Here is an 11,616-nt window from a genome sequence, read left to right as displayed (position 1 = left end):
TAATAATAATAATAAATAAGTTGACAAAAACATGCATCAATGTTCTTAATTAATTTAAAAAATAAAAAATAAAATAAAAATAATAATAATAATAATAATAATAATAATAAATAAGTTGACAAAAACATGCATCAATGTTCTTAATTAATTTAAAAAAAAAAAAAATAATAAAATAATAATAATAATAAATAAGTTGACAAAAACATGCATCAATGTTCTTAATTAATTAAAGAAATACAAAATAAAATAATAATAATAAAAAATAAGTTGACAAAAACATGCATCAATGTTCTTAATTAATTAAAATATAAAATAATAATAATAAATAAGTTGACAAAAACATGCATCAATGTTCTTAATTAATTAAAGAAATAAAAAATAAAATAATAATAATAATAAATAAGTTGACAAAAAACATGCATCGATGTTCTTAATTAATTAAAAAAATAAAATAAAATAAAATAATCGTCTTTCTCGTGTGTACCAGCAGGTGGCAGTGTGGCGCAGTGACGTCGTCTGAGCTACAGACATTAGACACCAGAAGAAGAAGAAGGCTAGCTAGGTTAGCTCGAGCTAGCTCGTCTTGTTGACAGTGGAGCTGAACGTGATGCTAACTGCTAACTGCTAACTATTCTGTTATTCCAGGTAAACAGACTTAAAAAGAAGATATTTGGGATCGCTAAATGAGCCGTGAGTCGTACTAATAACCTATGTTTGGTGTAATCCCCTGCCGGCCCGTCGTCAGGTGGACCGGGCTGAAACCAGTTGGATGATTCTGCTGAATTAGAAGCTACCAGGCCGCTGAGAAGCCGCGGGGCTCGGGTGAATACCAGCCCGGGATCAGCGCCTTCTGAGCGGGGGAGCTGCGTCAAGACTCTACCTTGTAATACAAGGTTTATCTTAGTTATTATTACAGTTCAACCAAAACAATGTCACACACTGGACCTCCTCCTCGGTGGAGGAATTGTCCCAGAAGAGGACAACCTGTGGCAGGTGAGACCCAATATCACACCTTTAGATTAACCAGCTTTAATGCACCTTAATGCTGCACAACATGCTGGTTAAACATCTTCTCTGACATGTTATAATCTGTTTTTTTGGTGCAAACATTCTGATATATTAAACAACATTTAACTAGCTATTTTCTGTGTAGTTTCAGTCATGCATATTTTGCAATGTTAGCATCACAACATTGTGATTTTAGCAATCAATGCACTCCAAATTCATGTTATTTTATATAAATTAAGAGATAATTGGTGCAAACTGAGATGCCGAATTAACTGGATAACATTAATACACCACTTAAACTCAGATTTTTATTGAAAATGTTGCATTTGCCTGTTGTAGTGGGATTAACCAGCTTTGATGCACATTAATGCTACTTTATGTGCAGAAACATGCTGGTTTAAACATCTTCTTTGACACTTTATAATCAGTTTTTTTTGTGCAAACTGTCCTGATATATAATAAACATTTAACTAGATATTTCTATGTAGTTTCAGTCATGCATATATTGCAATATTAGCATCACAACATTGTGAGGTTAGCAAGCAGTGCACTCCAAATTCATGTTTCTTTTATATAAATTAAGCAATAATTGGTGCAAACTTAGATGCCGAATTAAGTGGATAACATTAATACACCACATAAGCTCAGATTAAAAAAAAAAAAGTAGTTTAATTTGCTTGTTGTAGAGAGACAAACTTAAATAGCCACTTTTTTAAATGGAGTTTGGTGTGAGTGTAATCAGGCGGGCTTTGTTTAGCTAACTTGGCACCTTGTCAATGCCCAGCTCCCAGTGTTTATTTACTAGTTAATATCTCTAATTTAATTCAGAACTAAAGCTGAGTTTGTGGTGCTGTGTTTTGGTTCATTTATTTTCCACTAGTGCATCAGAAGAAGTGCTACTGAGTTGGTGCTAGCTTTTGCTGTCGAAGCATCACGTGTCAAAACAAACCGTGGCTGTAGCATGATGGCTGTGCATGATGCTGTGCAGTGGTGCATTAAAGCACTGTGCAACAACATGGTTTGTTTGGATCTCGTGTTTCCAGACGAATCTCTTCTCCACATCTGCTTTATAACAATGCAAAAAAGTCTGACAGATGTTACATTTCAAGGCACAGCTGGTGACACATCACTTTAAGAAATGAGCTATTGGTACACATAATTGGGTACAGAGTTTTTTTTTGTTTGGGATATTAACCACCGTAGCTATGTCAACAAATGCTATTTTGCATTTAATTTAACAGGAGCACAGCACATAGTTCCTCCTTGATTTGGACTTAACCTGCTTAGGTTTGATTTGATATAAGTGTGTTAATTGTTGACACATTTTTACAGTGTATTTGACTGGGCTTTGCAGAATTCAGTAATTCAATTAAAACCCTCTGAGACCCCACAATAGACCCTTTTTTGCCTTTTTTTTAGGGGGGTGCAGAGGGTCTTTAGGAGGAGATAGCAGCATATAGAAGTGGTGCACATCATCTGAAAGCTGGGAACCTGAAGATTAATTTGAAATGCAGCACTGTGTGTCACGTTGTTCTAGTCATAAATCAGAAATAATCATGAACTAATTAATTAATTAAAATCAATTGTAAAAGTGTATAAGGGTTTAGCACATTATGATAGAAGTATATGATGGTCATCCCCATGCTCTATTATGTCTCATAAGTTGTTGCAGACATTTTTGGGTTGATACCATTTCTTACACAGATTTGGTGCTAAATTTAACCATTTTTTTTACCTCTCGAGATTTTATAAAAATGATCGATAATCCCTCCAAAATACCACATTAAGACACCAAGACCTTGAGGAACATCATAGATAAAGCCATGCTGTGATTTGGTATCAATGTTTCATGATGGCTGTGATTATACTAGAGTTCACCACAGGTCATTTTATACAGTGAGGTCAAGTTTCACTGTACAATGAAATGGCTCCTATGGGGACTAACATCATCTTACATTAATACTATTGTGCTCATTGGATCCACAAGAGTCTCAGCTTTATAGTGATACCCGATTTATGTAATTCCAAGACTGTTTAGGGACCCCAGTATGCAGAAATATTCAAACACATCAATTTAGAATGGATGAAAATAACACATTTATACTGCATTGAAAAAACTGCATGTGATTATCATAAAGTGGGCATGTCTGTAAAGGGGAGACTCGTGGGTACCAATAGAACCCATTTACATTCACATATCTGGAGGTCAGAGGTCAAGGGACCCCTTTGAAAGTGTCCATGAAAGTTTTTCCCTCGTCAAAATTTAGCCCAACTTTGTAGCGTTACGTCCCTCATCTTTCTCCCCCCGACAAGATAGCATGACCTGATTGGTACCAATGCATTCCTTAGGTTTCATATGATATCAGTACCTTCACTCTAGCTATAAAACTGGACCTGCGACAGCCTCTGAAAGACAGTAAAGTCGGTCGGGATCGCCTGCGGGTCTCAGAGGGTTAAGGATAACATCATCCTGTAAATAAAAATGAAGCTTTCGCTGCGCCAACTAATCAATGCATCTGCTTGCTAGTGTTATACTGAGGACCACTGGTTCATTACTTGTATTTTCCCTCATAGGTAAATTCCTGCCGATGAAAACGATGTTGGGTCCTAGATATGATGACCAAGTTGCAGAGGAGAACAGGTTTCACCCCAGCATGCTGTCAAACTATTTAAGAAGTCTAAAAGTAAGTAACTCTGAATTCTGAAGTTCTGAGTGACATTTTGAAGTTGAAAAACCCCCACATCTCACCATGTCTTTTTTGTCTTTCTTCAGGTGAAAATGGGTTTGCTTGTGGATTTGACGAACACTACGCGTTTTTATGACCGCCACGACATTGAAAAGGATGGCATAAAATATGTGAAGCTTCAGTGTAAAGGGTACGAGTAAATTCACTTTCATAATAATATGTTTTATTTGTGAAGTGCTTTTCTAGATCCAAAGTGCCATGAGTTAAGATAATTGTGAGTTGTAGTTTATTCAGTGGTAATGTACTAAGACCAGTGTCGTTGTGTTTATTTTAGCCACGGAGAATGCCCTTCAAAAGACACGACTACGATGTTCATCCAGCTCTGTGAAAAATTCATTGAGAAGAATCCCACAGAATTAATAGGTAAGGAAACCACCTAAAATCGATAACTGATTATGGGCTTCTTGCAGATGATTTGTATCGAAGGATTAAATCATCTGGAATTTCCAAAGATATGAAATAGTACCATCAAAACTATTGTAACTATGTACTGTGTGTGTTATGTTGTTGAATGTGAAGTACATGAGCGTAGCGCTGCAACAATTAATCGATTAGTTGTCAACTATTAAATTTATCTGCAACTATTTTGATAATCTATTAATCAGTTTGAGTAATTTTTTAAGGAAAAAAAAAATTGTCTAAATTCTCTGATTCCAGCTTCTTAAATGTAAATATTTTTTGGTTTCTTTTCTCCTCTGTGAGAGTAAGCTGAATAAGAATAAGACATTTGAGGATTTCTTTGGAAAAATTTTCACCATTTTCTGACATTTATACACCAAACAACTAATCGCAAAATTCGACAAAATAACAGATTAATTGATAATGAAAATAATTGTTAGTTGCAGCATGAGAGGAAACAATACGTGTCACTGCACTAGTTAATCTTAGTGCTATGTTTGCACCTCATTGATGGTTTGATTGCAGTTTTATGGGGGTTTTACTTTTGCTTATATAACTGTTGTTTGAATATTTAGAAATGATGAAATGATCAGTTCCGCCTGCTATGAAAACACTGGACCAGATTGTTTGAGAGATTATTTTTTTAGCGATGTGAGCATGATGTCAGAAATGAAAGCAGAAGATGATTTAGTAGTAAATATTTATTAATATTCAGTTCAGTAGTAAGGCAAGGCAAGGCAGCTTTATTTGTATAGCACATTTCAACAACAGGGCAATTCAAAGTGCTTTACAGAAACATTCAAGAAATAATTAAAACAGTTATAAAAACATAAAAACATTAAAACATTAAAGATTAGAAAATAAAAACAAGCTAAAAATAAAAGCTAGGATAGAAGCTAAAATTGCATAAAACTCAAAAGCGTAAGTTATAGTGCAGTGTCAGAATAAAAGGCACCCGCAAACAGGAAAGTTTTAAGCTTTGTTTTAAAAGAAGTGAGAGTTGGAGCGGTCCTGCAGGTTTCTGGGAGCTTGTTCCAGATATTTGGTGCATAAAAACTGAACGCTGCTTCTGCATGTTTAGTTCTGACTCTGGGGACACTAAGCAGACCTGATCCAGATGACCTGAGAGGTCTGGATGGTTCATAACACAGCAGAAGATCAGAAATGTATTTTGGCCCTAAACCATTTAGTGCTTTGTAAACCAGCAGCAGTATTTTGAAATCAATTCTCTGAGAGACAGGCAGCCAGTGTAGAGACTTCAGAACTGGACTGATGTGATCCACTTTCTTGGTCTTAGTGAGGACTCTAGCAGCAGCGTTCTGAATCAGCTGCAGCTGTCTGATCGATTTTTTAGGAAGACCGGTAAAGACGCCGTTACAGTAGTCAAGTCGGCTGAAGATAAATGCATGGACTAGTTTTTCCAAATCCTGCTGAGACATCAGTCCTCTAATTCTTCTTATATTCTTCAGGTGATAGAAGGCTGTCTTTGTAATTGTCTTAATATGGCTGTTAATAGATAATAGATTTGATTTCCGCTCTGACTCAAATAGTGAAAATCGGCATTGTTCATTGAAGGATTGAGTTAGGGTTGCATGTAGTTTAATGTGAACATTCAGAACAAGGATAGCATCTTTGCGTGTCTCCGTGTTTTAACTTCTAAAGATTACATCAATGTGACTGAAATCCAGGACATGTGATGTGAATCACGTCTGCTCACAGAAGAATATGAAGATATATGAAAGCAGAATTTCAAGGAGTGTAAAAACAGCTGGAGCTGTAAATGAGTTTGCACCGTGTATAATTTACTCAGACTGTTACTGTTGATTGTTGTTGGAACAGCTTTGCCTCGACAATAACTCATTTAGATTTTGTTTTGATGTTGTTTTTTTTGCCACCTCACAGTTTTTACTCTTTAGATATTCAAGCTTCTGTTCTTAATGCCTGAGCAACATCTCAAAAACCTTGAATCTTGAGTGCGAGCGCCTCTGCTTTATTTCCAAAAACATTACATTGTCACTCTTATATTGCAGTAAAGACTAATGTTATACTGCATTCTTTGTACATTTCTGAATATCCTTAATGGTTTCTTATTGTGTGACCGTAATATAATGTTTGCATACTCTGTAGCTGAGTTCAGTGACCATGTTGTATCTCAATAATAGTTTTGCTGTGGCGGCTGTGTAGTTTCCTACAATATCTGGTGACTGTATTTATTTTTAAGAGGTTATTCAGCTTGTCCTTTACAAAAAAAAGTTAAATTACTGAATGCTTAATAACTGAAAACTGACACAGAACAGACAGGTAATAACAGAAGAGTCATAAATCATGATAGTATCATGAATGTTGACCTTACTCCATCCTATTATTTACTTACTATCTACTTTACCTTAAAGAGGAACTACGCTCCTTTTCAAAATTCATACATGTTATTCCTATGGTCTAAGACAGCCCAAAAATATTAGTAAATATGAACAACTCTCTCCCAAATTCAAAACTAGAGTGCTGTGATAATAATATAAATGCCCTCATGATGCTGTAAAATCTAACATCAACTCGCAACTATTATGTGTTAACAGAAGTTTCTTTCCTCATTTGATCCACATGTTGCACTCAATCATGAACTAATGTTATTCTTCTGTTATTATTATGCTATAAAATACATTTATTTTGAGCATGAAACTCATTTAATATGGAAAAAACTACTAAATGGAACTTGGATTTAGATTTATTTAGTGAAACGACATGTTTATTGTAATGTTTGTTCATAGAGTGCAGGACTACACTGACCCGTTAGTTGCCTCACCTCATGTGTCCAGCAGAGAGCAGTCTTACTCTGAAGTTGGACTGTTTGTAAATGGACTAGAGGAGAAGGTTGCAGGTTTTATTTATCAGACAGCTTCCCAGTATAACTAGTCTTATGCTGATGGTCACAGGGTAGCTCCATGGAGCAGCTGGAGGTTAAATTGCCGTCCCAAAGTTTGCTCACACGTCACCTGACATTTGCACATTTCCAGAAGTGCATTGCTCTCTAACCAACATCCTTAAAAAATAAACAAAACCAGTGCAGCACAGGTCCCTATGTTGTTGGTTTTATAAATGGGAGTGGGAGTATCACATGCAAAACAACACTCCTCTCCCAATGAACACTGTGTAGGTGATTTTGAGGTGAAAGTACATCAGTAGGCACCAAACCTAAAAACCTGATCAAATACATTTGGCATGAGAGGTACAGTTGTGTAGATGTCTGTATGTGGGCAGGTTTTTGCACTTTTGTTTCAACTGTTTTGTATTTTTAACTTCATGGAAACACTGTGGTTACAGGTGCATTTAACATCATTCACTTTATCGCAATGTTCTCTCCGTCAGCTCTGTTGTTTTCACTCTTAGTGCTGTTAGCACCGTTAGCTACGAGCCGCCAAAACCAGCTGTCGCCATGATGGGAGCCGTGTGGAGGCAATAGATTATGCTCTGGATATCGAATTTACACCGAATTCACACCAGGCATTAGCGAAGTGCAGCTCGCCGCAATAATTGCATTATCCTGCGACCAGGAAGCAGATTCATGTGTTTCAGGCGGGAAGAAATGCTGTGTAATGTAGGTTCACTTTTCACAGGAGTCACAGGATCTGTTTACTGATTGGCTGCGGGTACTCTCTGGCCGCACTTCACCGCTAAAAGTTAAACGTTTCCCAACTTTATTTTAGCCGCACTTTGCCGCGGAATCAAACAGCTGCAGCTTGCTGAGCTCAGAAGCAGCCGACGCCTTTTTTCATAGACATTGCATGGCAGCTCGCCGCCGCTGCTGCTCTGGTGTTAATTCGAAGTTTGCACCTTTTAATGTGAGTTGGAACATAAATTATAAAATGCTGATTGCTCAGTTGTTAACAGTCTTCATGCATGTGTAAATGGGTTCCAACACAGCTGAGAGACATATCTACAAAAGTGAACCTTGCAACTCATTCAAATCTGATGCATCGGTCGATATTAGCTCATTGCATAATATATCGGTATCAATGTGTAACTCAGCCAATAAGTAACTTGAAATCACTGTTTAGAAACGCCAAGCTAGGTTTGTGTTAATTTAGAAATACTGCCACCGTTACATGCTGTAGTTTGTCCACCAGAGAACACTGACAAGTTTATTTTTACACAGTCAAACATCCTGCTTAGAATGAACCTTTGGTCACAATAGGCTCTTTTCACAGCACTCATGTTGACATGTCATTGCAGGGTTAAACACAGGTTTTAATTAATAACACTAATTATGGTCCTGTTCTATTTAGGTAGGCCAGGGCCTCTGGAAAGGCTGTGATACTAAATAGAACAGGACCATAATTAATTTTATCAATTACACCTGTGTTTATCCTGCAATTACATGTCGAAATGTCTGCTGTGAAAATGGCATATTAAAAAACAAATTTAAAAGATCTTTATCAGTCGGGCTGTAATTTAATTAGTAACCTAAATTGACAGGAAATATGAAACATTACTTTTTTTAATCTTTTTTTAGATAATTGTGCTAGTGTCAAATATGCATTATGCTTTAAAATGAGGTGTCTTTAGATCTCAGTTCTCAAATAATTATTCAAGTTCTTCCTCATTCAAAGGCTTCGGGTTGTTCTAGTGGATCTAGAATCTTTTCTCATTTTGTCTTGATTTTAAGCAGCTTCCTCTCGCTTCCTTTTCAGTGTCAAAAAGTTAGTTTGCATCAATATTGTGCTGTGAGATGGTGCCTAAAGGCAGCCTGGGTGATTCTGGTCATGCACGCATTGATTTAGAAGTTGCACTTTCACCGTATTGACAGCAGGGCGCTCTCTTCTACCTCACTCTAGATCCAGATCTCTTCCTTCCTGCCTACTAACTGCTGCCTGGCTTGTAGATCAAATTGCTCAAACATCAGAGCAGAATGTGTGAATGTCATCTCGGTAATGTCCTGTCTTTTGGCCAGCTGGTGATTAGGCTTTGTTGTCTCTGTGGTACACATGTCCAAATTAGACAGTTGGGCCGGTAAATGTGATCCCCGTCCTCTTGGCGGCGGTTCGTTTCGTCTTCATTAGCCTTTGCTTGGGGGGAAATATGAGAGTCTGATGTTTTTTGTTTTGTGTAGTTTGAACCCTGCTGTGCACCTGCTTGTTTGTGAGAGTATCACATTTGTTTTTTTAACATTTTCTTGAAGTGGAGAACAAATATGACCAAAATCTTTTTTTTTGTGCCTTCAGGGAGGCTTTCTTCACTTCAGTTTGTGCTTTATTGACAATTTGCTTCAAAATAAAAAGCATGATTTTTATCTGTTTTTGCTTTTCCTGTGCCCTTTTCACCCACTCTTTACCTCCCTGAACGTTTCATCAATCTTCTCTGTGTGTGGCTGGTTTGTAATGTGGGTATAAAGGCAGGTCCCCCCTCTAAGGAGAGCAGGATCTGCCTGTGAGTCTCTTTGAGTTTGTGACTTGATGCCCCCGCTCAAAACGTAGACTCAGTACATCTCAGAGGACTGTTATTGATGTGAGAGGGGGAACACATTGGATAAGATTGTTCTAAACCACAGGGCTATTGACTCCACACTCGCATTATGCTGCATTACATTGATTTTGCGAAGGCGCTGAGCATAGATGGGGGGGGGGAGATGTAGTGATATGACTTACAGACTTCTTAGAGAGATCGATAAATGGCTAAGATTTAATATAAATGAAAACCTAAAGTGGAATTAGTTTTTAAACTCTTGTGCTGCTTCTTTTTTTTTCTCCTGAAGGTCTTCACTGCACGCACGGCTTCAACAGGACAGGCTTTCTGATGTGTGCATACCTGGTGGAGAAGATGGACTGGAGGTAAACCCCCTTCGATCACTCAATACATTCACAATCCTCACGGTTGCCTTGCATGACGACACAGACACGACACACTCTGCTTTCATGATCTCCCACCCCTGTCAGTCTCTTTGAGCTGATAATCCCGTCTTCTCCTGATAACTCTCTGTACGTGTGACGGCACCAGAGAGTTGCACTTCTGTCAGTTCACATCAACATGGGCTTCACAAAGAAGCCGCATGGTTAGCGGTGACCGAGATGTTAAATAATTTACAACAGCAGAGCAGAGGGGAGGGCGAGGATCTGTCTTTAGTCGGAGGTGGAGCAGCAGTCTGAGAATCCATGGAAGCTGTCGACATGTAGGCTGGATAAAACCCTCCCACCGCCCACCACTTCCTGTGTAATGAATATTCTCAGAGCATTTACAGCCCTTGTCCAGAAACATCATTTTACTATCAAATGATCAACGCTGCTTCAGTTTTTTATGGATATGGCTTGTCATTGAAAAAAAATCTGCCCTAAACATGAAGTTATGTGTGCAGCTAATACGATTGAAAATAGTAAAAACTGGCCATCACTATTTGCTAGAGCCCAAGAACGTCTTTAAGTTTCTTTTTTTGTCTGACCCACCGTTTAAAACCCTAAAAGTTTCCAGTTAGAGCTGAAACAACGAGCCTAATGCAAGAACCACAAATTATATATGTATTCATATAGCCTAACAATATCATCATTCATTTAAAGATAGGGTCGACGATGTTGGAAAGGTAGCATAATTTGAAAGTAGCATCGCCTCAGGAGCTCCGTCTAAACCCTCCCCCTCCCCTCGGTGCTCCTTCCAAGGCAACGCCCCCCACACACATGCACGAGCACCGCCGCATCGTAACTACCTCACAGACACAGAGCGGAGAGAGGACCTCAACTCAACAACGCTACCTCATGACAAGTAACCATGGCAGTGCTACTTTTGACTGAGTTTTCTCTTCCATTCTCCAGTAAATCTGCGGCAGCGACGTGCTTTGAGTTCAGGTTGGTGCACGCCAAGGGTAGAGTACGAGCAGGGAGGCGTCTGATTGGTTCTTTTCAAGCGGACCGCGATTCAGTAATTGGTAGACGTTTTTACAGGATTACAGCAGCTACAGATGACGGCTCTTTTCCGGTCCTTTTTCAGAGCTCATAAGTAATAGATCGCTGTCGGGGTGTAAAGACCATTTCAACCAATATAACTAATATAGTATATACTTGAGAACATTGTCAACCCTGCCTTTAAGTTGGCCATTGATGCTATTGTATAACACTGCAATACAAATATGAACATCTCAAACTGCAAAACGACTTAAATTAGTTATGCTAAACAAATAAAAACAAACAAATCATATGAGAAATACAGCTGTTGGGATTGGTACCGGAGAGAAGCCGGGCGCTTACCGTAAAAACTCAGCCATTTATCCGTTTTTTTCCCACGCTGGCAAATTGATCGCTGACTACACAGAGATACCATGTTATACCAACATCATTACTATTATTATACTACTACTATTGGCTCACAAGTGGTAAAACCAAATGTCAGCGATAAACAAAACATTCATTTTGGACCTGTCAAAAGTCATAATAATGTCTTTTTTATGAAAAGTCATATTTTTATTCAGCAGCTTTCTAAA

At 38.0% G+C, this 11,616-nt stretch overlaps 1 protein-coding gene across 3 annotated transcripts in view; it reads left to right on the top strand.

Moving 5' to 3' along the window:
- The first annotated feature begins 536 nt into the window (after positions 1 to 536).
- The window catches only part of rngtt (RNA guanylyltransferase and 5'-phosphatase), a 114,059-nt gene continuing 102,979 nt past the window's right edge, over positions 537 to 11,616 (top strand). Inside the window, exons 1-6 of one of the 3 annotated variants that reach the window (XM_074615775.1) lie at positions 537 to 645; positions 746 to 993; positions 3,583 to 3,692; positions 3,782 to 3,885; positions 4,030 to 4,118; positions 9,904 to 9,979. In XM_074615775.1, coding sequence (XP_074471876.1) covers positions 930 to 993; positions 3,583 to 3,692; positions 3,782 to 3,885; positions 4,030 to 4,118; positions 9,904 to 9,979 — 443 coding nt within the window. In that variant the 5' untranslated portion in view covers positions 537 to 645; positions 746 to 929. Of the gene's footprint in view, positions 994 to 3,582; positions 3,693 to 3,781; positions 3,886 to 4,029; positions 4,119 to 9,903; positions 9,980 to 11,616 lie in introns of all 3 variants that reach the window. The other 2 variants (XM_074615776.1, XM_074615773.1) reach the window with 2 other exon arrangements.

This window comes from Sebastes fasciatus, chromosome 18 (genome assembly GCF_043250625.1).
Source record: "Sebastes fasciatus isolate fSebFas1 chromosome 18, fSebFas1.pri, whole genome shotgun sequence".
Lineage (NCBI taxonomy): Eukaryota > Metazoa > Chordata > Actinopteri > Perciformes > Sebastidae > Sebastes > Sebastes fasciatus.
Note: the sequence above shows the minus strand (reverse complement) of the source record. Positions and strands in the feature narration are given on the sequence as shown.